The sequence below is a fragment of the Prunus persica genome, chromosome G3, assembly GCF_000346465.2.
Source record: "Prunus persica cultivar Lovell chromosome G3, Prunus_persica_NCBIv2, whole genome shotgun sequence".
NCBI classification, from domain to species: domain Eukaryota; kingdom Viridiplantae; phylum Streptophyta; class Magnoliopsida; order Rosales; family Rosaceae; genus Prunus; species Prunus persica.
In genome coordinates, this window is record NC_034011.1 from 21,507,652 (window position 1) to 21,535,623 (window position 27,972).

The 27,972-nt window shown below is 34.1% G+C and overlaps 2 protein-coding genes across 2 annotated transcripts; one reads left to right on the forward strand and one right to left on the reverse strand.

Moving 5' to 3' along the window:
* LOC18783703 (probable tyrosine-protein phosphatase At1g05000) lies at positions 14,742–17,730 on the forward strand. The gene is made up of 5 exons (XM_007215898.2): positions 14,742–15,285; positions 15,435–15,528; positions 17,010–17,067; positions 17,160–17,203; positions 17,313–17,730. Exons 1-5 carry the CDS (start codon positions 15,029–15,031, stop codon positions 17,496–17,498), a joined length of 639 nt encoding a protein of 212 aa, XP_007215960.1. The 5' UTR covers positions 14,742–15,028; the 3' UTR covers positions 17,499–17,730.
* Positions 22,646–26,632, reverse strand: LOC18782609 (1-aminocyclopropane-1-carboxylate oxidase). Its single transcript, XM_007216366.2, has 3 exons — positions 26,540–26,632; positions 23,424–23,648; positions 22,646–22,965 (listed from the first exon to the last, which is right to left on the reverse strand). Exons 1-3 carry the CDS (start codon positions 26,630–26,632, stop codon positions 22,672–22,674), a joined length of 612 nt encoding a protein of 203 aa, XP_007216428.2. The 3' UTR covers positions 22,646–22,671.

Genomic DNA, 27,972 nt, shown 5'->3' on the forward strand with positions numbered 1-27,972 from the left:
TAGAAAAAATGATGGAATTATTATTAATATTGTTGAAATATTTAGAAGGGTTTGAAAGGAAACAAAGAAAAAAAAAAGAAAAAAATATTTATTATATTTCCCCTCTCTCTTTTTTATTATTTTTTCCCCTCTCTCTCTTTTTAATAACTCCCTCTCTTTTTTATTCTTTTTTCCTCTTTCTCTCTCTCTCCCTCCTCCCGTCTCCCGTCTCCCTCTTTCTTTTTTCTTTTTCCCCTCTCTGTTTTTATTATTTTTCCTTCTTCCTCTCTTCTTCTTTTCTTTCTTCTCTGTCCTCCGTCTGCTCCATCTCTCTTCCCTCTCTCTCTTTCTTCTTGCTCCAGCTGCCACCACCGAAGCTTCTTCTTCTTCTCCATGGGGTCACTTCCATGGCTGCCAAGGGCAAAAACCAGTCCCTACCACTAAACTCCAGATCTGCCATGGGGTCGTTTGACCCCATTGACCCCATGGTGGATCCGCCCCTGAGCAAACCAAAAGCGGTCGGTCACCGTGAATTAGCAGTTTAAAACCGCAAGTTCTTTTTGTATCATAAAAATCCAATCTTCCACATTTTAGACCTAGTTTTGATGCTTCTTTTGAAGCCTTTTGAGTTCAAGCATACTTTAACCCAAAAATATAAATTCACAACCTTAAGAAATAAATTCACAACATCAACTTCTCAAGCGTATATAAATTTACAACCTCCTCAACTTCTCAAGCATTCACAACCTAAAAAAAATTAAAGTTACAATTCCAATAGCATGCCAATTAAAGTTAAACTTCTCAAGCATTCACAACCTCAACTTCTCAAGCATTCCAATCCCAAATCCTTTAAAGTTACAAACCAAAAGGAAAATGTAATGGAAAATGAATTAAAGTTATAACCCTAAGGAAAAATCCAATTCAAAATTAATTAAAGTTACAAACTAAAAGGAAAATGCAATGCACCAATGTTACAAACTAAAGTTATAAACTCAAGTGTTGGTGGTGGTGAGTGGATTTGAAGGACCCTGTTGTGTTGTTTGAGCATCAATGCTATCTACAAATAAACAACATACGTTTAGTACATTTTATTATAAGAAGGAACATAAATAAACTAATTACTTACAAGATAAGTGGTCTTGTTATACAACAGCTACGATTAAACAATAAAATGTAATTTTTATTTTTTTTTAAATATAGTCACAGTTTGCGGTAACCACAAGTTGTGAAAATCAAATACCGCAACTACAACCGCAAATGCGGTTCGGTTCTTTATACCGCAAATGCGGTTCAGTTTCCAGCAATTGCAGTTCTATTACCGTTAAATGTAACCTCTAAGATGGACATGGAATTCTGTGTAATTATGGTGGAAATATAGGGCTATTTTGGTCATTTGAGTATATGGTTTGCTAGAGAGAGCCATTGGGTGCGATGAGGTCCATGAAATTCTAATAAGAGCCATCAACTACTGTGTTGGTATAGTTGTTTAACGGCTCTGATTGTTGAATGCGTGCCGGTGCTTAGTCAAAGCACCAAACAAGGCCAAGGTCACTGTGGCCAGCTATGGGCTTTCATGCAGCTTATTCATCAAGGCCATTTCGGCCCTTTCTAGTTCTAGGCTTTGTTCTTGTTGGCTTTTCTGGGTCTTTTGGGCTACAGGCCCCCAATGTATCAACAAGAAAAAGATCACTAGAACAATAGCACTAGTCTTTTTATTCTTCAACCATCGATAATCTAATCTGCGGAAATAAGGATTCGAACTTGAGTACAAAAGAGTGTGCGGGCAGGCTCACTGTATGACCAATTGTGTTAACCCACAACTGCATAACGGCTAATCACACATTTTTTTCACTTAAAAAAGAGGGGGATTCATACATATTGGTAGGTAGACTATGAGTTATGAACTAACAGTCAAAATAATTGGTGATGGCAAACCCAGTATGAGTGGACTTGTGGATTGGATTGGATAGGCTAATGCAATAATCCTTTTGGATAAATGCATAGTTTCCTCCTTCCATTTTAAGATCTTAGTCACAAATAATATTTAAAATCTTGAATTAAGAGTTTAAGAGCAGATCTTTAAACCAAGTAATTAATTTTGATAAGAGAAGATCACTTTCTAAAAGCAGCCAAGATCACTTTCTAAAAATACAAGCTTTTCATTTACAAGCAACAAGGCTTTGCATCGTCAAAGCATACACATGTATTTTAAAGATGAAGAATGCCATAGCAAAAACATCAAAAAGGAAAAGGAAAATACATCATCATCTTTGCAACCCATGCAACACTGTGGTTGGAGATTAACATAGCTAGCTCAGGAGGGATAGAAGGGGGAGAAGAAGATCCACGAACCCAAGATGGGGTGTTTGCATATTGAGCTATCTTGACCTATACTTTTGCACTGTCGGGCTTGCAAGGTCAAGAAAACTCGAACATTCTTCGTGGAGTTAAAAAAATCAAAAAAATAAACATAACAAGAATAAGCTCAGAAGAGATATCGCCATGACTTCTACCAGCACATCTTTCTCTTTTCTTCCCCTATGCCACAAACCACTTGACCTACTGGGTGAGCCATGAGACCCATGAACACCAACAGAGCCATGGCCGAGACCAAGAGAAAGTGGGTGAGAACCAGAGAGCTTGGAGAAGATGAAGGAGGGGGATGTAGGTATTATTAGGGTTGACCACCAGTACAAGACTGGTGAAACAGTGCCATGAAGATAGAGAAGGGGATGGGATATATGATGCTATTTATATTGAGGGAGTGGTCACAGAATGAAATAAAGGCTGATGGGTATAATTGGCTCTTTAATGGAAAAATAAGGTGATGTGTCGTTTTCAAGCTAGGGCAGACACTAGGCATAATGAGAATTTGTTTTCTTGGGATTCAAAAACCGACTCTATTTCAGGATTAGGACTTCTTTTTTGTGCTTTTGTTCTTGTTTTTTCAAACAGTAAGTTCCCTTCTGGTTTTTAAGAATTCTACTACTGCCATATCCTGTACTAAACTTTTTACAACTGATAAAAGTATGTTTATTATATTCAACTTTGGATGAGAGATTGAAAAAAATTTATGTTTTTTTAAAAGAAATCTGACCTAATTACTGGTTCACAAATTTAATCCAATGTGAGATGAGAAGTGGTGTATTTATTTTGCTTGCAACTTATAGCATACATCTGTGTATCAGAAATAATTGCATTACATGCATGCAAAGGTAGCTTTGACCATTTTGATAAGTAACAACAAAAAACAAGAAAAAAGAACAGAGTGGGTTTTGACCATTGAATTTCTCACCAGATGTAATCTTTTTCAAGCAAATCTCTGCCTTGCAATTCAAAACCACTCATCTCTCTCTCTCTCTCTCTCTCTCCCCGCTGATACAGATAGAGAAAGAACAAGAACGAAGCCCTAGGAGTTTAGCTACAGATGGGTCTCTTCAGCAAACCGCTACTTTATTCACTGTTCCTTTTGTCCCTCTCTCTGCAACCTTTCCAAAATCACACAAAACCAAAACCCCCCAAACCCTAATTCTCATGTCTTATGTAATTATTATACCCTTTGCTGCTGCCTGCTGCTGCTGCAATTCTCTCAGAATTGGGACCTGCACTATTGTAAAGTCAATCTCAGATATTATGGCCTCCTATATTAATGGCCTTTTGAACTTTTTGTGTGTCACTTTATATGTACAATTTTCAAACCAAAATCAAATCTTGAAAGCCTTTTTTATTTTGTTCTGCTAAAGAAAAAGTAAAATCCTTTTTCTTTTTTTTTGAAAAAAGGAAAAATTATTATAAAGAAGATCCGCGTCCGATATGATGACTATACAAATCAAAGTAATCTTTATAACTAATATTCATAAGAAGATGAATGAAATTAAATACAAGTATTATCAATACATTATTCTTTTTTGATCAAAATGTCTCTTACCATATTAACTTCTCGATAAACACGTTGAAAAGAGACATGAGAAAAAATAAAATCATTGGCATAAACCAATGTTTCTTTATCTTGTTCTGGTAATTAAAGTAGGGTATTGGCCGAATTGTAAGCCCGTAAGTGGCCTGGGGACATGTCTCTGGCCATTCCTGGGGTACAATATAAGCTCAGACTCTGCTGCAAGTATTAATTTCACATACTCGAGTGCTCCATCCAACCAACCCAACTTGTATGTCTGATTCAAAACCCGTGAAGGGTACTCTCAGATCATCATGAGCCCTTTACGTCACACTATGTCATTTGCATTGCTGTGGGGACCTGTCTTCATATATGTACATATATCATGTTGTTTTGGGGTTCCATCTGCTTCTGTTATCCTTTTGATTTATATACAGTATGTTTACTCTGTACAGTATGTTATTTAATAACTTTATTACAATACTAATGCACTACTACAAAAAACACTTTGCGCGATGAAATAAGTTTGTTGTGCAAAGTACAATTTCATCGCGCAAAACTCGTGAAGAAAGGGTTTGCGCAACGAACCTTAACGTCGCACAAATCTACCTTGAGCAACGAAAAATATTGGTCGCGCAAAGTTTTGCGCGACGAAATAATATTGGTTGCGCAAAGTTTTACGCAACAAAAAAGTGTTGGTCGGGCAAAACTTTGCGTGACGAAAAAGTATTGGTCGTTCAAAGTTTTGCGCGACGAAAAGTATTGGTTGCGCAAAGTTTTGCGTGACGAAAAATATTGGTCACGCAAAGGCAAAAAAATTTATTTTAAAAAAAAAATTCCCGCATCCCATTTTTTGTACCCGCCAAAATTTTTAAAGTTTTGCGCGACGAAATATTTTTTGTGTTTTAAAATTTTTTAATTAAATTAAACTAATTTAATAGTTTGCTCAATGAAATATTTTGTCGTGCAAGGTTTTTAACTTTTTGTTTTAGTATTAATTTTTTCGAATTTTGACTTTTTAAATTTAATTAATTGTATGATTTTTTTTAAATTACTTTAATTTAAACTGACATATTCAAAATAAAATTACATATGAAAAATAGTGATCAAATTATCCAATAAATAAATAAATATATAATATTCAAAATGTACACATAAATTAACAAAGTACAATAATAAAATCCGAATACAAGCCTATTGTGGTGGTAGTGGCGGAGGATATGTTTCGATAGCGTCCTAATCATTAACTTTAGCCGTCAAAGTGTCGACGGTTCCCTACAAAAAAAAAATATGGTCAAATAACAAAAAAAAAAAGAAGGCATAATCTCCCCTAAAATTGTTATACCACAAATCCAACCCAAACTCCAACCCTCACCCTATACTCAACCCCAAACCCCACACAAACTCAAAACTAACTCCAAAAACACATATTAATGAAAAAAATTTAAAATTTGGAGAGAATACACCTTTTGGCAAGAGAGAGAGAGAGTGAGTGAGAGTGAGACATAGTGAAAAGAGAGATGAGAGAGTGAGTGAGAATGAGAGATAGTGAAGAGAGAGATGAGAGAGTAAGTGAGAGGAGAGAGGAGTGAGTGTGAGAGAAAGGGTGGGATTTGGGGAGAGGGAAACAGAGAGGAGAGGTGAGAGGAGAGGTAAGAGTAGAGAAAGACATTAAGAAAATGGTGGAGGAGTTATTTTGGTTTTAAAAACCGTATCACTTTGCGCGACGAAAAATATATATTGGTCACACAAAGTTTTGCGTGACGAAAAATATTGGTCGCGCAAAGTCGAAAAAAAATTAAAATTTTTTTTTCTTCCCACATCTCATTTTTAGTACCCGCCCAAAATTTTAAAGTTTTGTGCGATGAAAAATATTGGTCGCGCAAAGTCCAAAAAAAATTATAATTTTTTTTTTCCCACGTCTCATTTTTGGTACCCGCCCAAAATTTTAAAGTTTTGTGTGACGAAAAATATTCGAATATTGGTCGCGCAAAGTCTAAATTTTTTTTTATTTTTTTATTTTCCCAATTCCCATTTTTGGTACCCGTCCCAATTTTTAAAGTTTTGCGTGATGAAAAAAATTGGTTGCGCAAAGTCTAAAAAAAATGTTAAAGTTTTGTGTATATATATTATACACACACACACACCATTCAACGATCCAACCGTCAAACTTGTTTGTATATACTTCAAGATCGTATACCCCCAAAAATTACAAACAACAAACATTCAGATATCTAGTAATGAGGCAAAACTTTTCGGTGGTTATAAATGAAAAATCGCGATTTAACGGTTATTTTAACTCCGATTTTAATATTTTTTACAGCTACACTCCTTGACCCTATATGAATACAATGACTGAATTTGATCTTCAATTTAAAATATTTACACTAGTGGATACCACAAAATCTTATGTTATATCGAGAAAAAAAAAACATTCGAAGATCAAGTATAACTTTTTGACGGTTATAAATGAAAAATCACGATTTAACGGTTAATTTAACTCCGATTTTGATGATTTTTTACAGCTACACTCCTTGACCCTATATGAATACAATGATTGAATTTGATCTTCAATTTAAAATATTTACACTAGTGGATACCACAAAATCTTATGTTATATTTAATGAAAGTATAATAAACTCTTAATTGTCAGTGAATATATTATTTTGATGGTATACGCACTCTACGAAACTAGTTTCAACAATCCAACTGTCAAACTTGTTTGTTTATACTTCGAGATCATATACGCCAAAAATCGAAAAAAATAAACATTCAGAGATCAAGTAATGAAAAAAAACTTTTCGACAGTTATAAATGAAAAATCATGATTTAACGGTTAATTTAACTCCGATTTTGATGTTTTTTACAGCTACACTCCTTGACCCTATATGAATATAATGACTGAATTAGATCTTCAATTTAAAATATTTACACTAATGGATACCACAAAATCTTATGTTATATTTAACGAAAGTATAAATGAACTCTTAATTGTTAATGAATATATTGTTTTGATGGCATACGCATTCAACGAAACTAGTTTCAACAATCCAACCGTCAAACTTGTTTGTTTATACTTTGAGATCATATACGCCAAAAATCAGAAAAGATAAACATTCAAATATCAAGTAATGGGACAAAACTTTTGACGGTTATAAATGAAAAATCACGATTTAACGGTTATTTTAACTCCAATTTTGATGATTTTTTATAGCTACACTCCTTGACCCTATATGAATATAATGAACTAATTCGATCATCAATTTAAAATATATATTTTCTAACAAAAACCCAATTTGAACTACAATAATATATTTTTCTAACAAAAATCTGATCCGAACTAAAATAATAAATTTAAAGCTACTTAATAAATATATATACCGTTAAATTTCTTAAGTGTTATGCATACAAAATAAAAAATTAAATTAAATTGGTTTAGGCGATGAAATGTTTGGATTATGTCATGCAAAGATTTATAAAAATAATTTTATTTTATTTATTTTTGTAAAGACTTTGCGTGACGAAACACACTTCGTCGCGCAAAGTCACTTTGAGCGACAATGTATTGTCGTCGCGCAAACGTTCGTCGCGCAAAGTTTGGTTGTGCAAGACTTTGAGCGACGAAATTTTTAATTTCGTTGCGCAAAGTCACTTTGCGCGACGAATAATTTTTCGTCGCGCAAAGTTTGACCGCGCAAGGTTTTTTTTACTAGTGATGGTATTTGAGAGCTACAGTTTCACTTTATTATTGGTTAAAAACTATAGAGATGACTAGGTGCATGGTCTGTGAGTAATTTGATGCATATGAAGAGAAAAGAAAAGTTGCCAAAGGGTCTAGCTTGGGCCTTGATTTGCATAATCATGTTCGAGCCGGGAGCTTCTATAATGAGGGGAATTTTGGTAAAGGGGAGGGGGGGTTCAATGAGGGGTTCAATCCAACCATTTAATCATTAAAAAAGTTTAAGTCCATTATTTTCTATCTCTTGTTGGATAGTGGGATTAAACCCCTCCCACAACCTCCTTAACCACAACCCCCTCATTATAGCATTTCCGGTTCGGCCCTCCATGGCTCATTGACAGTGTGTGAGAAAACTTCACCTCCTCCCCAATATGACTGTGTATTATTAAATAAATAAATAAATAAAGTTAACATTTATCACAATCGCAAACAAGTTTGGGATGGTCCCCTGCCAGAATGAAGTCATTCTATAATGAGGGCCTTATATATGGTTCTTAGGTGAGGTCTTATGTCTTAATCGTTGGATTAGGCTAACCAATTTAATCCAATGACTAACCAATTTGATCCAATAATTAAAAAATAAGGTCTCACCTAAAGGCCATATATAAGGCCCTCACTATAGAATTCTTGTGCCATAATGAAAACTTATGGGCCCTGTAATCCAAGAGCGATATCTGTGCAGGTTGGGCTTCTAACATGTGCAGCAAGCTATGTGCCATATTTTGCTGGAGCTTGCTTGTCTAGTGGTTGGTTGCCACTTGAAAGTGTTTACGTGGGCCTGAAACAAATAGGATTCAACTATTTTGATCAGCAAAACTTAGCGATTCCAACGGAATTATGATAAACGCAATATAATACCAAAGGGTTAGTACTATCGAAACAAAGGGTGATATTCTCTTGCTAAGCATGACATTTTCATACAAACAATATTGTTACTTGTGCTTTTTTTTTTAGTACAAGTGATAGTCTAAGCTACAGGAGAGGAAAATTTTACAATACACGCAACTATGATATCGTAGAAATTCAAACTTGAAATCTTTATTCTGCAAGTCAAGCAATATATAGTTACTTGTGCTTCTTATCCGCAAACAAGTCAATACTTGTTGGGTGAAGTAATTCCTTCATAGTCAACAATATCAATTGTCACATTTCTCACGAAACCATCCAAAACCCCAAATTATTGTTCCACCAAAGAAAAATACACACGCTACAACCACCCCCCACCCCTCCTTCTCTAATTATTGATTCTATAGCTATAGCTTTCGTATTGCTTCCAAGATAACGTAGCCACATCCCCATTCCCATTGTCAACCTTTCCAGCTCGGCGTCCGTACAAGCAACCCACACAGTACAATTTTCAATTATGAAGCCCAAGTTTTTTCAAACTATGACCGAGTTGAGTATACGTAGATACCTTTACGTATTTTTCTGGGCTTCCAAATTTTCATTAATTTACTTTATTTTATGTACTTCCAATACATTATAAAATTGGGAATTAATATATTTTTCATGCTGAGGATATTTAGACATAGGCTCGAATTTGGGCAAGCACGCATTGTCTGTTTCTTGTCAAGTTTTAGGTCCATTTACGTGTCTTGTTAAAACAGTTTGTGACCTAAAACAACAATGAAGAGTCGTGCCTCGGGGTTTGAAGTTTGAAGCAACAGCATCCATCCTTGGAGACCGTGTTTCCCAACAACAAGCTTATTCTTTGCATGCCTGCCTTGGATCTGACAAAGTAGGGTTGCGTCAATAATCAACATTATTGACAATAATGCTTTGTTTAATGTTTTCTTGGGAGACCCGCTAGCTTGATTAATAGTTTGATAACATAACATAAATGTGATTTTCTCGTTCAACATGAGTGCTTGAGTGCTTAATGGCCATCTCTTCAAATAATTGAGCCTTAATAATGTCAACAAAAAGAGCTTTGATATTTTTAATTAATTAATATCTTTTGTTGACTATATGATCGACCATTATGGATGAAAAGGGTTACATTCTTTATTTATAAAAAAGCGATATAAATTTATTAGATCAATAAGAAGAAAGAATACAAATGATAAAAATTGTAAAGAGAAACATCTTATTAGTAATATGACATACGTGAGTAAAAACTTTATCAATAATCAAAATCAGTCGAAAAACTAAAATAATATGAACCGGAAAGAAATCAGTCTCGAAAAAGTGTAACATTTCTTAATTATTTGAACTTCACATATTCTAAATATGATCATACATTGATGTATCTGGGTGTGCGGCAAAAATGCATGATCAATTATAAAATGTTTGACCTAATTCCGAGGTAATCATTTTTGTGGACATGATTATACTGGCAGATTGGCCAGGGCAAAGGCACAAATGCACTAATCACATTAAACTAGTTAATTATGGTAGTGCCAAAACCGACCTAATAGTTAGTATGTCTGGTACTACCGCCCTTCGAATATAAACCAACGAAGTTGCGCATGGGAGGAACCAAGATAAACGACCATTAACTCGAGCATTAGTTTATGCGTGCTAGATCTTCCTATAGTTAATTATTTTTCACAAAACTTTTAAACTCTAAAATGACGTAAACATGAACACAATAATAGTATAGAAAATATAGGTGCTGTTATTTTAATATAAAAGACAAATGCTGAGAGAGAGAGAGAGAGAGAGAGAGAGATAACTTATTGAAGCTACTCATCCAAAATAATGGATGCATGACTAATCAAGGAAGGAGTATATAATAGCTTTGACGAATTTTGATTTTCCAATGGAGATATTGCTTGCCTCCTTTTTTAAAAAGAAATATTTATCTTGATTGTAAATTACGGATCGATACATATACAAAAATAATTTACGAAAAATATAAAAAAGAATTTCTATACACATGACAAATTGTGATTAACAAGAAAATAAGAATTTTTACTTCCCAACAAAGACAAGTATTTTCTTTCGAACTCTCCATAGTGAGAAAAAGCAATACGCTACTTCACAAAGATTGAAACTTGTATCCATTTATTGCATATAGGTGGACAACTCATAACCTTGATATAACACTTATCTCTAGCTAGTGGAAGCATATTAATATCATTGATGATTACAAGGCCATTTGCTACTTTCAATCTAGACTTGACAAACTCCTGGTCATGCTGGCATCTTTCTTCGAAAACGATATATCATTGTGGGTGGGGGTGTCAATTTTTAGGATTCAATTAATTATAAGAGTCTGACATGTCACATAATTATTATCCATATGTAAGTTGTGGAGCGGAAAGAGCATACTAAAAAAAATCCACAACAACTATTTTGAATCACTTTCGTGCATCTTCTAAGTAAAGATATGATAAGCATGATCAATTATGTACATTATGGTTATGGGTCTGCTGGGATATGTTATAAGCATGTAAGGTTGATTTCCATGTGCATACATGCATGTCACAGTCATACTTTTTGGACGGGTTTTTTGTTTTAAGACGTTGTTTTGGGATGTGACCGAATGTAGTTAATTAGGGCAAAACTATAGTTTAGTGATTAAAGAGTGAGGATTAATGTAGTAATTAAATAGTGATGATATTCCATGCTCATGCTCTCATGTGTGATGATATGCCATGCATGTATTCGATATCGTTGTCTCAATTTTTAAAAATTAAAATGGAACTTTAGGAGGAGAATCATGCCGATTAGCAGTAATTTGAGGAAATTATGGCAGTTGAAAAGGGTTATAGAAAAGTTATTTTTTTAGAGTGATTCTCTCTACATTGTTTCAACTTTTCAGCCAATTTAGTTTATTAGGGAAGTTTTACCCATATCTGTCATGTTGTTATTAAAATAATTCCTTTTACATTATGTATCATTTGTACTCTTTATTTATATTAATCAAATAAAATTCTATCGCTTTTATAAATAAATAAAATGGAACTTAACAGCTTCATGACTTTCATTTTGACTTTAAACATATATAGCATGCTGATGAATTATTATAAATTATTAATTTGGTCCAATAGAATGAGATAATGTCAGCAGCTAGACTTCATGACTCACGACTCATTCATATACATATGTTTAAATTTTAAAACCTTTCGGCTTGTTTGGTTGCTCGATTTGAATTGGAATTATTTTAATTAAATTGATTTAATTGAGCAATAATTCAATATATTGTGTCCCATCTAAAATAATATGAGTCATAAAAATTGACTTCAACCAATCGCCAAACAAGGCCCCAAGACTAGCTATTGGCAATAGGTCTAGATAGTGGTTCCATCTTATGCATATGTAGATATAGCCCGTCAACAAATTGATGCCTCTATTATTTGGTCAAAAGTTTAAAAGGATCTTGAAAAAGTTAAGCAAACTATTTTATCATATAGTAGGGATAACTTTTGAATCCACAAATATTCAGACTAATGTCAGCAATGACAAAAAAACATATACCTTTGAATAATTCAGTTGAAAGCTCCCAAGCCTCCAACCATGTGACTTACCCCATGTTACCAAAAGTACTAGAGTATTTGACCGTTTAATTACTTAAACCAAAATCCAACTTAAAAAATATATATATGATTAAGATTCAATTTGGAAGTTAGAATCTCTTTACCCATCAACTTATTTTGGAAGTTAAAAAAATAATAATAATAAGTGATAGTCTAAATTATAAAGAGATGTGAGTTTCTCACACACACACACCAATGTGCAAGGGCGGACCTAAGCCTAGGCTGGAGCCTAGGGGAACATTTATAAAATATTGAACATGGTCTTATTATTATAGACTTATTCCTACTCAAATAAATATTAGCCCACTACACCAAATAAATATAGCCCACACATGCATTGTTTTTCTTTTTTTAATAAACTAATAATAACCCAATCTAAGTAAAGTAAATTATAACTCAGTCCTCTATTTAAAATAAGCCTACTCCTGAAGCATATAGGAAATAATAAACATCAATCCAAACCTATATAAATTTGATTAGAAGCAGAACTCACGCTAAGGCTCTACCAACTTGAGCTATTCTAATCATACTTATATTGGGCTATACCCATAGAGAGCAAACAAAAAAAAAAATTCTTCTAGCCATCCAAAACGCCATATTTGAACCTTGAGAGCCTAGAGGAAATAGCTCTCATCCTCTAAAAAATTTTACCAACCTATTTTCAGAGTTTTTCTCTTTTTTATTATTTATTTATTCAATTTCCAATTTTAATTGTTGTTGTTAAGTTTTTATGATTTAGGGTTTGAGTGAAAAATTTTGGAGATTGTTGATATGTGTTTTATTTTTGCAACTTGAATTATTAATTAGTATATATGATTTTTGGTGTCTAGTAGGATATCATGTCATATGATAATAATAGACCGGCAAAGAGAGGAAAAAACTATTTATTCATTCTTTAAAATAAAAGTGGTAACAATAACAAAGATACAGCTTCTGCATCTAATGTTGATACTTCAATTCCTGAGGAACTTATTGAACTCAAATCTCAAGTAATTTAACCTAAAGAGTTTGATATTGCTTCTTTAGAACGAGATCCAAGGAAACACATTCCAATTTGTGAACACCCAATCAATCAACATGATGAGATTCGAAGGGTTTATATCAAGTTGGGGCCTTATCAACCTAAACTTTTTGAGTATCCAATGACTTTCTTTGTGTTTTATTTACTCGTAATGTGGCTTTGTTTGATTTATATATATATATTTTTTACATTTTTGTTTCAAGAGAAAAAAAGCTTATAATATATCTCTTCTAAAAAAAAAATAGCCTATCCCTATAAAAATTCATGAGTCTGCCATTACAAGGTGCTATAGAAGTTTGAACCTGAGATCACTGATGTACAAATTAATATTATTTTTTATTGGACTAGACCCCGTTGCCATAAAAAGTCACTCGCAATCTTTGCTTACTCCTTTTACAGTATGTATAATTTGCACAATTGATTTCAAATTACAAAAACCCTTATATATTATCGTTTATTAAAATTTGAGTAAATTGATAACACTATATATCAATAATAGTGGCCCTAAAAATAGCTAGTGAAGAAACCAAGTCAGCAATGAGTAAGCAAAGAATGCGAGTGACTTTTTTGGACACTTTTCTGGACACTTGATAGCGTGGGATTTTACACAAACCGACGAGATATAAAGTACGTGGCGCACGGGCCTCGCATTTCCAACTCACTATAATACAAAGGCAACCTTCTGTGTCTCTCTCTTTGCAACGAGCATATTCCTTAGAATGTACCATTTATATTCTTCTCCCACTTCCATATATATATATATGCACGATATTTAAATTAATATAATGTTTGATTATAATATAAAGTTATAAAACCATTTTATTCTTGTGAGTTTGTGAGGTTGTGCTTGATGGTGCAATTTAACACGTCCGTCTCATTGGACCATCGATTGCAAGTTTGAACCATTATCAATATTCTTAATATCCGGAAAGAGCAAGTATCGTCTTTATTAAATAAGTGGGTTAATTCATGATTGGAGCTTTTCAGGTATAATTTAACAAGGAAATAGCCTAATGAGGATGGATGATCAAGTAAAACTAATTTTTATAGTTGGGACCTCAAGAGAAGTTAAAAAGGATGGAATACTTGCTCTATATATATATATATATATATATATATATATGTTATTTTGAATGATGTTCCATTTGCATTATTCGTCTGTAAGTTCTCATATGTATTGGTCTTAAACAAGAATTATTCTACGTTAACGAGATTAGTTTTATTTGTATACATTTATTATTAAACAAAGTTACTCACGTAATGAAAAATATTCAAATCACATTTATTGATTGCATTGCTAATGCGTAGACAATGTGATATACGCAACACAAGTTTTCTCACGTTACATTAACATTGAAAAAAAAAAAGTTCATCTAATCCAATTGTTGATTTCATGTACCCAAAAAAAAAAAAAGAAGACTTATTTTGGTAAAAACATAATTAAGATGGTTACGCGCCCTTTCCATAAGTGGCGTCCAAATAAGAAACACGCCGCTCTCGCTTCGCTCATTTATCTTATTTTCTTCAATATTTTATTTATTTTTCACGATTTTATTCACCTAGATCCACGCTGTTTATATTTCTTATTTATTTATTTATTATGCCAAACACAAATTTCTCACTTTGCCTCTATAAATACAGTTACCATGGAAGCAATCGCACATAGCTCATTTTAACAACCTGCGCCATCTCACCTTTCTCTCTCCTCTCTTATCTGAGAGAATGCCCCCCTTTTTCAACTGCCTGTCACCAAAAAATTAAATAAAAAGAAGAATCGCAGCCCGAAGCAAAAGCAAAGGCTATAGGAATATCCTAAGCGATCCCCAAGCCAAGCCCCCGACTTTCTCTCTCTATAAATACCACGCTCTCTCTGTCCTCGTCTGTCCTTCTTCTTCTTCTTTTATAAGCTGGATATGAAAGTGGAGCTCAATCCTAATCATCACCATCAGGATCAAGGGACCAAGACCGAGATGTGCAGGACTATCGAAGTCGTCGCCGGAGGCGTTGTGCTCTCTCCGGCGAAGCAAGTCGCCGGCGCCGACGACTGCGCCGACGACCTCTTCATTCCGCCGCTCAACTTCTCCATGGTCGATAACGGCATTTTCAGGTCCGGCTTCCCGGAGTCCGCCAACTTCTCCTTCCTCCAAACCCTAGGCCTCCGCTCCATCATGTAAGCCATTACTTATGTAATAACATCATCATGATTCATATATAAGTGTTTGATATTGTTTTGATTATTATTATTTTTTCAAAAAAAAAAAAAATTTGTGTTTGAATTATATTTTTATGTGATTAATTTATGTTCATGTGTGTATGCAGATGTCTGTGTCCAGAGCCGTATCCAGAGGCGAACGTGGAGTTTTTAAAGTCCAATGGGATTAAGCTCTTTCAATTTGGGATTGAAGGCTACAAGGTATGTCTACTTTTCTTTTTTGAATTCCATGGGATTGAGTATCGTCTCTTTAAGCTAAGTTAAAAAAATTTCTGCTTAAGTTGATTATTGTGAACCGGTGACTACTATGTGCTGCTTACATTCAAATTGAACTTTTGAAATGGAGGAAATTGATGAAAGTGTGATCTTTTAGAAATTACTTTGGTAATACAAAGAGTTAAGAAAGTGCGGTTGGATATATTTACCAATGAAGTAGACGTTTGGAGGCTTCTGCGTTTCCTGACATTTGGGGCACATATCATAAATAATATCAATACCGTTTCCTAGCTAAGATATATGTACATATACGGAGAGCTTCTATTGAGGGATCCCTCAATAGAAGGGGACTGTATATATGCATATGTTGAATAGCAGCGAGAGAGCTAGTGGTTTAGTCTTGTACCTATATGGCTCGATAAATCAATCAAATATCACATATATTCTTCATCTTTAATCAACACTCCTTAATCCTTATCAAGATGCTTTGGTGGTTGAGTCATAATGGTTCATTTATTATGATCGTCCTTGTTTTTGTTGCGTGATAAGTTCAATGATATGATAACTACATGATTTTGTTAATAATGAAAATTTTAAATTTCTGTGGGGTATTGTTGGTTTGGTTTTGTGTGGGATGGCAGTTATCTTGTCTTGGCATATCTGACTAGAGGGCCAGGATTTCTGTCATATATAGAAACAATGTTTCATGGATTCCTTTCAGTTTCAGACATAATGCATGCGTTGTGTTTCTGTGATCTACACTGATCACATGCGTTTATTCTTTCTATTGTTTAATACCCTTTTTGGTTTTGAATTTTATCTAAATTATGTCGTTCCTTTTTGGTTTTGAGTTTTGCTGGAAAACAAGTGATGTATATTTCTTTAATACTGTCTGATTTCAATATTGACACTGAACTGTCGGCCAAGGTTCCCTTGATTTCGTTAGTTTGACAGAAACTAACTTTAAAAACTTAATAGATTTTGTCTCATCCCAATTGTTTTAAAATTCAAGTATCCTACTTTGAGTATTATTGTCTGAAGTAAAGCTTTTACTGTTATACACATTCAGGAGTTTGTGTCCTTGCCAATGTTGTTACACTACATAATTTTTACAAAGGTACTTCTCACTCTAGGTGTAGCCTGTAGGTACCGTTACATCTGTCTTGCTCCAATCTAGAATCATTGTTATAGTATTATCAAATGTCTAGGATCAGTTTTAACAATTACATATCTGAACGTTTTTTGGTCTGAGTTTTAGTGGATGCATCTTAATTTTAGTCATCCTGAAACAGATTCAGGATCAGTTTTTCTTTATTTCTAGTAAACAATGATAGAGTCCATGAATCCTTCCTCGTTGTACATCTTTAATTACTTGATTGCATGAATGTTGAACCAAGTTCCTAGTTAGAACATGAATTCATATTCAAAATTATAACCTGATATTCAAAATTTCATTGTGCATTCAGGAGCCTTTTGTAAACATCCCAGAGGATACAATCCGTGAAGCGCTAAAAGTTGTCCTTGGTACTGCAAGAAATTCATCATTTTTAGTTTCATACAGACCAGAAATACAGCACTGTTATATGCTTACATTTATTTACTTTTCTGCAATGCAGATGTAAGGAATCATCCTGTCTTAATTCATTGTAAACGAGGGAAGGTATGTGCACTATTGATTGATCTCATATGGATTCATTGCCGGATTTTGAATAATCCGTGACAGTTTTTAAGTTGTTATTGGCTGCTAACTTCTTTGATCGTATTTTCAGCATCGAACTGGTTGTCTTGTGGGATGCTTGAGAAAATTGCAGAGGTGGTGCCTGACATCTGTATTTGACGAATACCAGCGGTTTGCAGCTGCGAAAGCCAGAGTTGCAGATCAAAGGTTCATGGAGATGTTTGATGTTTCTAGCTTGAAACATCTACCGATGCCATTTTCATGTTCAAAGAGGTAAAATCAGCCAAGTATTATTGAATGGCTTTTGCTTCTTCTTTTAGTCAAAGAAGAGAATCCTAGGTCCTTTCTACTTTGTCGGAATAAATAGGAAAAGGTGATGATGAGTTCCTGGTATGCATTTCAGCGGAAAAGGAATTATTTCTTCTTTTTTTTCCTTATTCATAAATAATAAGCAGCCTATATATAATCTCACTTTATGTGCTTTGAGTGTTAGTACCCTTTTTTCCTCACATCTCACACCACCCTCTCTCCTCCCTTTCCCTTTTTTTATTATAATTATTTTAGTTCTCCTTCCACTTTTATTTTCATTAAATTACTAAGCTGATGCCGAAAACAACTTGACTCTTGGCATTGCAAATCAAGATGGTCCATGAATCTTGTACTTGGGATGACTCAGAATTTGAGAGTTGATCTAATTCTAATTCCGTCATAATTAGTTGTGGGGTCCAGAATTGGAATTCTAAAAAAAAAAAAAAATTCAGTTTTAATATTTGTATTTTATTGAAAAGTAAAATACAGTGCAATAGTACATGGAAAGCTGTATATTCGAGCAGAGTGAAAAAGATTGATGATCCAAATAAAAATGCTTGAGGGAATCTGAGGGAAGGTTCAGTTCAGGCGTATGGTACGTACTGTAAATTCGTGCTTTTCCAAAATTACGCAAACCGTCGTTTACTGCATAATGTCTTGGAAGTGATATTTTTGATAGCGCCAAGGTGTCCAGTGTTTGGTTCACATTTGACGGTCAAAAAAGCACTTTTATATTTCTTTTAGACCACGCTAAACAGGGTCTAAATTCAAATTTCATTTTTTCAAAATACAACTATTCATGTATTTTTAGGGCTCAAAATTTAATTGTTTAAGAATAATCAACCTCTAATCATTGTTGTCGTTAATTTTACTAAAAATGATTTTTGCTTCAATTTAATTTTATGAACATCTTAACCTAAAAAAATTAAAATTCTAAAATATAATATAATTTCACTTGAAAATAAAAACAAGCACAACAACATTTTATTTCATAGACTTCGAAAGAAAAACAAGTAGCACACAACTTATATTAAAAACAATGGAACATGAATTATTTGGTTAGTTGCAATGCGGTCACAATATCTACATCATCCTAATCCATAGCCCTTGCAGCAGCTACTTTTGCGTATGCCGACCCTTCTTTGAAGCCATTGTCATAATTATCTTCCATTTTTTTCTTTATATTGTTCTAGTATTAAATGAATTGTGTCATTGCCACATGAACTACAAATTTCTCTTTGATGATCTTGGTGTTGGACTTTTGATATAGCTTCTCGGCTTGGATTTATGAACTTTGAGTGAAGTCAGACTCTAGGAACATTTGTTCAATGCATTTCTTGATTATTACAGGATGGGGGCATCACCAATCAAATGTTAGGTTCCATTGGTATGGTTGATTATGTTGCATATGGAGGTAGATATTTATAGGCAAATGGATGGGTAAATTGGTTTTTTACTTTTACTTCATTAGATTCCTTTATCCTTTATCCTTCTTCAATAATGTTTTGAACTCTTGCCTACCTCCACTTGTCTTCTTCAATTATTTTCTGAACCATTTCGCATCTCCTATGGTCTTGTTTCAATCATGTTATGAACCATTGCTCATCTTTGTCCATCTCACTTTATTGGATTCCCTTATCTTTCCCCATCTTTTCATATCTTCATTTAATTATTTTCTAAACTCTTTCCAATATCATATTGTCTTGTTTCAATTATGTTCTGAACCATTGCTCATCTTTGTCCATCTCACTTTATTGGATTCCCTTAACTTTCCCAATCTTTTCATATCTTCATTCAATTATGATCATACATGTAGGTCATCTCATTTTGTCATGTTGTCATTATTTCCTCTCTTCCTCCTTATCCCTTTGTATCTTATCCTGATTTCCTATCACCTTCATTTTATCCTTTTTGTCTATTTAAGAAGTGTTATTCTACTCAATTGAATACACAATCTCCTTCAATCTCATTTTCCTTCTTACAATGAATTCACGTGGGAAGGCTATACAAAATTTATTTGGTTGAGATAAACTTCAACACATTTTCCTTTCTTTTGTTCATTCTTCTATTTATCTCGTCCGAACGCCCTTGGAGTGGGCATGACCACATCATCTTGATCTCCCTCCAACTTGATTGTATTGCCACTGTGAGAAGAATCTCTGAATGTTTGTGTAGGAGATTCACATAGCTCGTTCTACTTTGGGCAATCTTTTAGGATTTGGCAAGCAAGATACAACTTGAAAGACCTATTCAGAGGCTTATTATCATTCAAGAAAAGTATTTTTGCATGCATATCCTACGCACGAAATAAAATATAAAGCAAGTTAATAATTGAAAAGAATTAGAATTATAAATTTAAGCATTGAATAAAATGGGTACTCACCACATCTTCAAGATGGGAGCCACTCACATGCCTTGCATTGGCCTTTGGGGTGTTCGCATGTCGGCTCCAGCCATGCCTGGATCATTTTTCAAAAATTTGTAGTACACACACAACCAAAATGAGTTGTTTGATTGATTAGTGCCAATAACACCATCTTTAGAGACAAAAATCCACTATTTGCACAATGCCTCATCTTTTTGTGGTTTCCAATTCACACATCTTTAGGATTTTGGGGCCATTCTAAAAAATAATGAAAAGAGAATGAACAAATATAACAAATGGAGAAAAGAAAAAAATTATTTTGGGTGGATTATTTAACAAATGAATGGATATTTATAGAGTTTGGGATGAGTTTTAGGGTTGGATCTTATTTAGATTTATTAGAAAAATTATTTTGACCGTTGGATTTAAATTTCAGCTGGTTGCAATGAAATTTTATCGTTGAGATTGCCTAAACTTATCATAATCGTTGCATTAGAAAAAACAAAATAACTTAATCTTTCAAATGGGGTCGTAGATTCCAACGACTCATTCACCATGTGCTCCCACGTGTCACGCTAAAGCAAATGGAGAGTAGTCAACTTTCTGTCACACGCGGCACACTCCATTTTCCTCTTCACATGGGCTGTGCATCATGGGTTGTGCTTCACACAAAATTATTAGTCCAGGCAAAACCCATACTGGAATTCCGTCCAGAATTCCACCCATCTCAAAATTCACCCCCTAAAATACATGGGTTGTAAATGGATTTTAGACCCAAAATTCAAAATTTGAGTTTCCAACCTTTGGGTTGGAGATGATCTTAAGAGGTGCTAACATTGCAGACCTCAACTTAGAAAAGTTAGTTAAAACGGATATGCTCCCCACTCTGCACCAGAGTTCGAATCCCTGTAATTTTTTTGAGAGAAAAGCGATAATTGTATACATAAATTAGGCATAAAGACCATCAGCCACAAGGGCAAATACAAATGCCCAAAAAGGGGTAATACAAATATGTAAACATAGTAACCACATAGAGGCCACAAAAGGCCAGAGAAATGTCGACATAAAAACTGCATGCTTGAACAAACCTGACATGAATCATAATGCCCAAAAATACAACTACAACTTTTAACTCTCACAAGTACAAAATACAATATAGACTAGAAAACAATCAAACACCCAACTCACAAGGAGTTGATGCAATTATTACAAAATAAGACAACTGTAAACAAACAACCAAAAACCAACAGAGCCTCTACCGACATTGTTGCCACCGCCACCATAGATGCCGTCGTTGCCTTAGAGACAAAGAACACACCGAGATTGCAGCTAGTCATTTAAATTAGATTAAAGTAGAATATCGCTTGTATAAAAAAATAAAAAAATAAAATTGTAGAGACACTTTTAGGTTTTAATGACGACTACTTTATACTTCACTTTTAAATTTTGTAAAGTTATGTCTTGAAATAAACTAAAATTGTCCTCATTTAAGAAGAATTTCCAAAACAGAACTATTCTACTTTAAATAGACAAATACGTAAAACCAATAGTCTATTGACATGCGTGTTAATAAAACTAAATGGGCAAAAAATGCTAACAAAAAGTCAAAAAAACACTCGTAAGGATGCCCTACGCAAAACAAGGAAGGATTCCTCTTCTCGAAATCATGATGGCAGCAGGTGTGTGGTATGTCTGGTTCTTGTCTTTTAATTATATTGTCTCTGATTATATTACGATGTTCTACTTTGCAAGACAAGGAAACAAAAAAGGTCTAGTTGGCTGTTTTTAAGGTTCTTGAAGGTGTAGTTATCAAGCTTCTCTACAATGACATAAAATTAGCAGAAAACTTTGATTTTATATAAATGTTTGTTTCAATAACCTTCACTTTAGATTATGAATTGGATCTTTCTTAGATTCTGAGATGCTTTCAGGTTCCCAGTTATCATTAAAACTTGAAGGTAGGTACTTAATGGACGCTCCACTTGCACAAGTTGAACCCTTTTGTTGTGGGGATGTTCCAAGTTACTATAAAGATACATTATTGTTGTGATCGTCATGATCATGTTAGGGAATGATTTTATATTTCAAAATTCTCTAGATGATTCTTTGCTTGGTTCAAAAGAAACTTCTCATTGTATTGACAATCATGAATGCTAAGGAAAGGATGCTCAGCTCATGTGTGTGAGAAACTTACATGATCCGGGATATATGTAATCATTATCTATTTCTTTCTCACGTGACATCTCGTATTATGAGAGAAATAGAGTGTAGGTTTGTATTCTCGCGTTTCATGTAAACCATTAATTTATTACAGGGGATATCATTCTATGGAACAACTTATCTTTCCATAACCCGTAAAGTAGTTTGAGCTGCCATTCCCTCCCGGCTTTTCTTCTGTCGATGTAATTAAGCCAAAATAACTTAGTCTTGGTTGCAGATCCTGATATCATTGGCACAAATATAAAGGTCTTTATGGTGATTTTCCCCTCTTGAAAGCTCCTTTTTTGTTTTATAATTTGGTTTTATGCTTTTGATCATCCTCTGTTGCTGCTTTTGAAAACTTCAGCTTCAGATGTTCACCATTTCGGCATGGCTGCCGCTATTTGGCCACAGATTTTATAGCCCTTGTTTTCTTTTTTCTTGGTTGAAGAAGTCCTTGTTTTCTAAGGTGACAGCTTTGGATAATTAAAATATAGTTCATGCGAAAACTTTGGTCACACCCGTAATTCCTTTAAACAAACAAGCTTTCCTGCTTCTAGTAAAACTCAATTTCCTCTTAAGCTGTTGAAATTAGATCCAAACTGAAATTAGCTTCCACTGCTTTCATGGCTTCAAATCTTGGTTCGTTGGCCTGGAACTTAAGGCCATCATAGAGCTTCATATAGTCTTCACACACGAATTTCGGGCAAACTTGATTCTTCTTCTCTGCTTCTTTCTCCACCAGTGTTGGTGCAGGGTAGATGACAGCAACACTGCCAGGGTTGTAGAAGGAAGCTATTGACATTCTGGTGCTATCAGTTTGGGCAATCACTCTGTGCACCACACTCTTGTACTTCCCATTAGTGATCACCTATACTACAGCGGAATTCAAAATTGTAAGTTTTTTTTTTATATATGTAAGCAAATAGACTTGGGCATGAAGTAACATTAATTTGGAAAGTTGCGTTATTTGGGGTGAATAAAGGCATGTTTGGCATTCAACTGGAATCCAACTTTTTAAATTTAAAAACAGAATTTGAGTTCAGAACAAAGAAAACTTGTTTGGTAGCCTTATTTTTAAAAACTCAAACTCAAGAACAACTAAAAAACACCCTAATTATTAAAAATAAAAATATCTGTTTTTTTATTTTTTTTTTAACAACCCATAAGTTCTCAAATTTTTAAGATTTGAAAACAGTTTTCAAGTTGCATACTAAACAAGTTTTTGAATCTTAAAAATAGATTTAAGAACTCATTGTTTTTAAGAAAAATCAAAGTTTTTGAGTTCCCTATTTAAATAGGATACTAAACGCCCCCTAATTTTAATACCTCAAGTTGGTCAAGAATGATAACAATGGAGTGGCGCATGGGGGACACATCAATCCATTGGCCATCTCCACTGACCTTGTCATCTTGGAAGAGCAGGATCATACAGCCGGCATCGGTGTGTGCCCGGAGACCCTTGATCAGCTCAGGGTTGGGACATTGAGGGTAGTTGCTAACCTGGGTGCCAAACGCTGGCCCATTTGTTCCATAGAAGGCCTTCCACTGTGTCTAAAAAGTCATGACTCACTAGCAACAATATTTGTGGACCCAAAATTTAAAATTAATCAGACGAAACGGACATTAATGACAATTGAATTACAACAAAAATATTTTGATAATATAACTTTAAGTGGGGGTATTTTAGGGATCTGAAAGTATAAAATCTGATACATCAAGCTTAATTAGCTAAGAATAAATAAGTTTAAAGGGGATAAAGTCAAATTTTCTATAAAAATTATCATATAGGCTTGGTCGACCAAGGCTTGGCTCCTTAAAATTAAAGAGGAGTTCCTCCTAACAACCGTTGGGATTTTGGCACTTGTTAAATTCAAGCAACATTGACAAAGATCCAACAAAAAAAGAAAAAAAATGTTATAAAAATTTAACATGTGTCAAAACCTCATTGATTGTAAGGAGGAGCTCCTCTTTAATTTTAAGGAGCCAAGCATTTCCCATCTTTGTTTGGTCATTTTGCCTTGTTTTGCTTACTAGCACAAATAAAAAAGAGAAACTCAATTTTCTATTTAGATTTACTAACATATGGATATTGAAATGATTCTAATTCACGACGATTATGTTAATTAATAAGTAAAAGCACAAATAATTAAATCGATTAATGTGATAGGTAATTATATATGTAATTCAGTAACATCTTACCCTTTTTGAATTACTTTAATTAGTAATTGTATGATAATTATTATTTAATATATTAAAAATTATATAAAAAGTCCACAAAATAATTAATTTCTATTTATTAAGTCTTTTGTGAAACCATTTGGGTGTCTTATTTAAATTTCTTCATAGCCCAAGAGCCGTATTCATTTCTATTAGGCCATTACTCGAGTATCTACTGCCCCTTTTATTTTTTACTTTTTCACTGTTATTACCCGTATAAACATTCTAGCACTTTCACGCTTAATAATGTATTACACACGTACGCACGTATTTCTCATGTTTAATATACTTATTTTTTACAAAAATTTCAATAAGACACACACAATTCGCGTATTATACACCCAATTCTCACATATTATTGAATAAAAATGATATATATATATATATTTGGCTACACTAAGTTTTCCCCTAATTGTCTTGTAAAAATAGTATAGCCGGGCGGCTATACTCGTTTTTCTTAATTTCTTTTTTAAAAAATCGTATAGCCTCACGGCTGTACATGTTTGACACGTGGCGCATCGGTGATGGCACACATATATGAATCGTATAGCTGCCCGGCTATACTAGATTTTTTTGAAATACCTTTTTTAAAAAAAAGAAAATAGTATGGCCGCCCGGCTTTACTGGTTTGACAGGCGGCGCCTATGCGCTGGGATAGTACAGCCGAGCGGCTGTACTTTTTTAAATTAAAAAATATATATTAAATTCAAAAAATATATAATTAGTTTCTTTACTTTCTTCTTTTGGCCTACTCTTTAATTCAATATATGTTTGAATTACTTTGTTTAGTAATTGTATGCTAATTATTATTTAATATATTAAAAATTATATAAAAAGTCCATATAATAATTAATTTCTATTTATTAAGTCTTTTGTGAAACCATTTGGGTGTCTTATTTAAATTTCTTCATAGCCCAAGAGCCGTATTCATTTCTATTAGGCCATTACTCGGGTATCTACTGCCCCTTTTTTATTTTTTACTTTTTTACTGTTATTACCCGTATAAACATTCTAGCACTTTCACGCTTAATAATGTATTACACACGTACGCACGTATTTCTCATGTTTAATATGCCTATTTTTTACAAAAATTTCAATAAGACACACACAATTCACGTATTATACACCCAATTCTCACATATTATTGAATAAAAATGATATATATATTTGGCTACTCTAAGTTTTCCCCTAATTGTCTTGTAAAAATAGTATAGCCGGGCGGCTATACTCGTTTTGCTTAATTTCTTTTTTAAAAAATCGTATAGCCGCACGGCTGTACATGTTTGACACGTGGCGCATCGGTGATGGGCACACATATATAAATCGTATAGCCGCCCGGCTATACTAGATTTTTTTGAAATTTTTTAAGAAATAGTATATCCGCGCGGCTCTACTCGCCTCTACCTTTTTTTTTAAAAAAGAAAATAGTATGGCCGCCCGGCTTTACTGGTTTGACAGGCGGTGCCTATGCGCTGGGATAGTACAGCCGAGCGGCTGTAATGTTTTAAATTAAAAAATACATATTAAATTCAAAAAATATATAATTAATTTCTTTACTTTCTTCTTTTGGCCTACTTCTTTAATTTAATATATGTTTGAATTACTTTGTTTAGTAATTGTATGTTAATTATTATTTAATATATTAAAAATTATATAAAAAGTCCACATAATAATTAATTTCTATTTATTAAGTCTTTTGTGAAACCAATTTGGGTGTCTTATTTAAATTTCTTCATAGCCCAAAGAGGCCCAAGGCACAGGTCTCTGATTAATATAATTATTATTAATGAAAGTCAAATTTAAAGCCTAGCCTATAGCCATGCCCATTGGCCCAAGTTTTCAATGTTAAGCACACTTATCCAATGATCATGGTGCTTTCTTTATAAACACATTTATAGGGGTGTAGATTTTGGATGTGGGATTTTCACATAGGGCACCTCAAAAGATAGGCCTTCAGAGAAATCTATATTTTATTGTTGGTACAATCTGAAATTGTATTTAAAGCCCTTCAAGGTCTCCATGATGCATCTGTAAATGCCCTCTAAGGTCTCCATGAGAAATTATTGTATGGGGGGCAGAGTTATGGTTTTGATGTGGACTTCCATTCTTAGTAAATATAGGAACCAAATGGAAAAGATACCGCACAAATTTTACCTTGCCTTAATAATGACCAGATGAGCTGGAAGGTTTACACCCCATTCCAATGGGCTGTTACAAACCAATACCTCTGTAATTATCCATGACGGGCTCTTGATGGTTTCTGCTTCCTTGATCTTCACTTTGTTTCCTGTCTTGACCGTTTGGAGCAGTGCTTTCATGCCCCTTCACCTTTTCATAGGAAACAGCAACCTCTTTGCATTTGGCTGATGATACAGAGTTTGAACTCTGCCCCACTTCCATTTATCTTCTAACCTGATAGGATAACCTTCTCCAATGAAACTTAAATCTGGTATTTTGTTATTCAAAACTGGCATTTGCACCATTAGATGGTTTGAATAAAGAATTTGTCATGGCCTTATTGCCCTTGTTGATTTTCGGATCCTTCCTGTTTTGATGTTCGTTTCTTTTTTATGGATTTGACCTCATGCTGAGACTCATTTATAAAAACCTCATACACAAGATGGTATACATTACAAGGGTCAAGGGTCTCAGAAGGAGCCTAACCTGTGCTTTTGAATGATAACGTTAATCAGTTCCCCTTCCGGTTGGCTTCTCAGAGTTTGCCTGGAATGACGTCGAAATTCATGGCCGCCCTTATGTCTCCACCGAAAGAGAAGATAAAGCCAAATGATACATCAATTGAATTTGTACTTGCATGCCATGACAACATCTCCCAATCTGTATGTACGTAAAACAAACACAGAAGATCTGAATGCTGGTGACAATATAGTACAGAGAGATAGAGATAGGGTGATATGTATTCTGTATGTGGAGAGAGAGAGAGAGAGAGAGAGAGAGAGAGAGAGATTATTTGTGTATTGTGGTTTACACAGGTTTCTTGGCCTGCAAAAGCAAAATCCATTTGTAACCATATGAACTCTGAAGGGAGAAACAAAGTATATAAGAAAGGGGTAGGGGGATTAAGACCTCATTAACACTTACCATTTCTGAGATGGGAGTGAAGAAGAAGAAGAAATAAATGTGGTTTGATGGCTGGCTGGCTGCCCCTATGATTGGGTGGCCTAACTTAGCTTACCCTAGTCTTAGTCTAGTACGGCAGTCAGGCAAGCCTTACATGCAAACAGCGTGATCCTAATAGGCAGTCCATTTGAATGTGAATGTGTTTCTCACGTCATTTTTATTTATTTTCGAGTTTGAAAACTGCTTGTGAACTGTGACTGTGTAAGTGAATTCTGGTGCTCGTCAATCTCCCATATCCAAAACTGGATTGACTTAAAACATAACAAAATAAAATTAGGCCCAAAAGCCAACGAAATCTAGCCCAGTAAAAAAAGGCATTGGCTTGCAGACCAAAGTTCGATGTGGGTGTGAGAAACCCCCCTCCCCGTGTAGCCACTGCCACTGAATTCGGCTTGCAAATATCCATTCAAGTAGGAAGCAGAATAACAAAATGAGAAAAGAAAATTCTAAGCATTTCCATTATAAAATTAGAGTTACAGCCTTCAAAGTAACAAAACAATATTGTATCAAATTACTT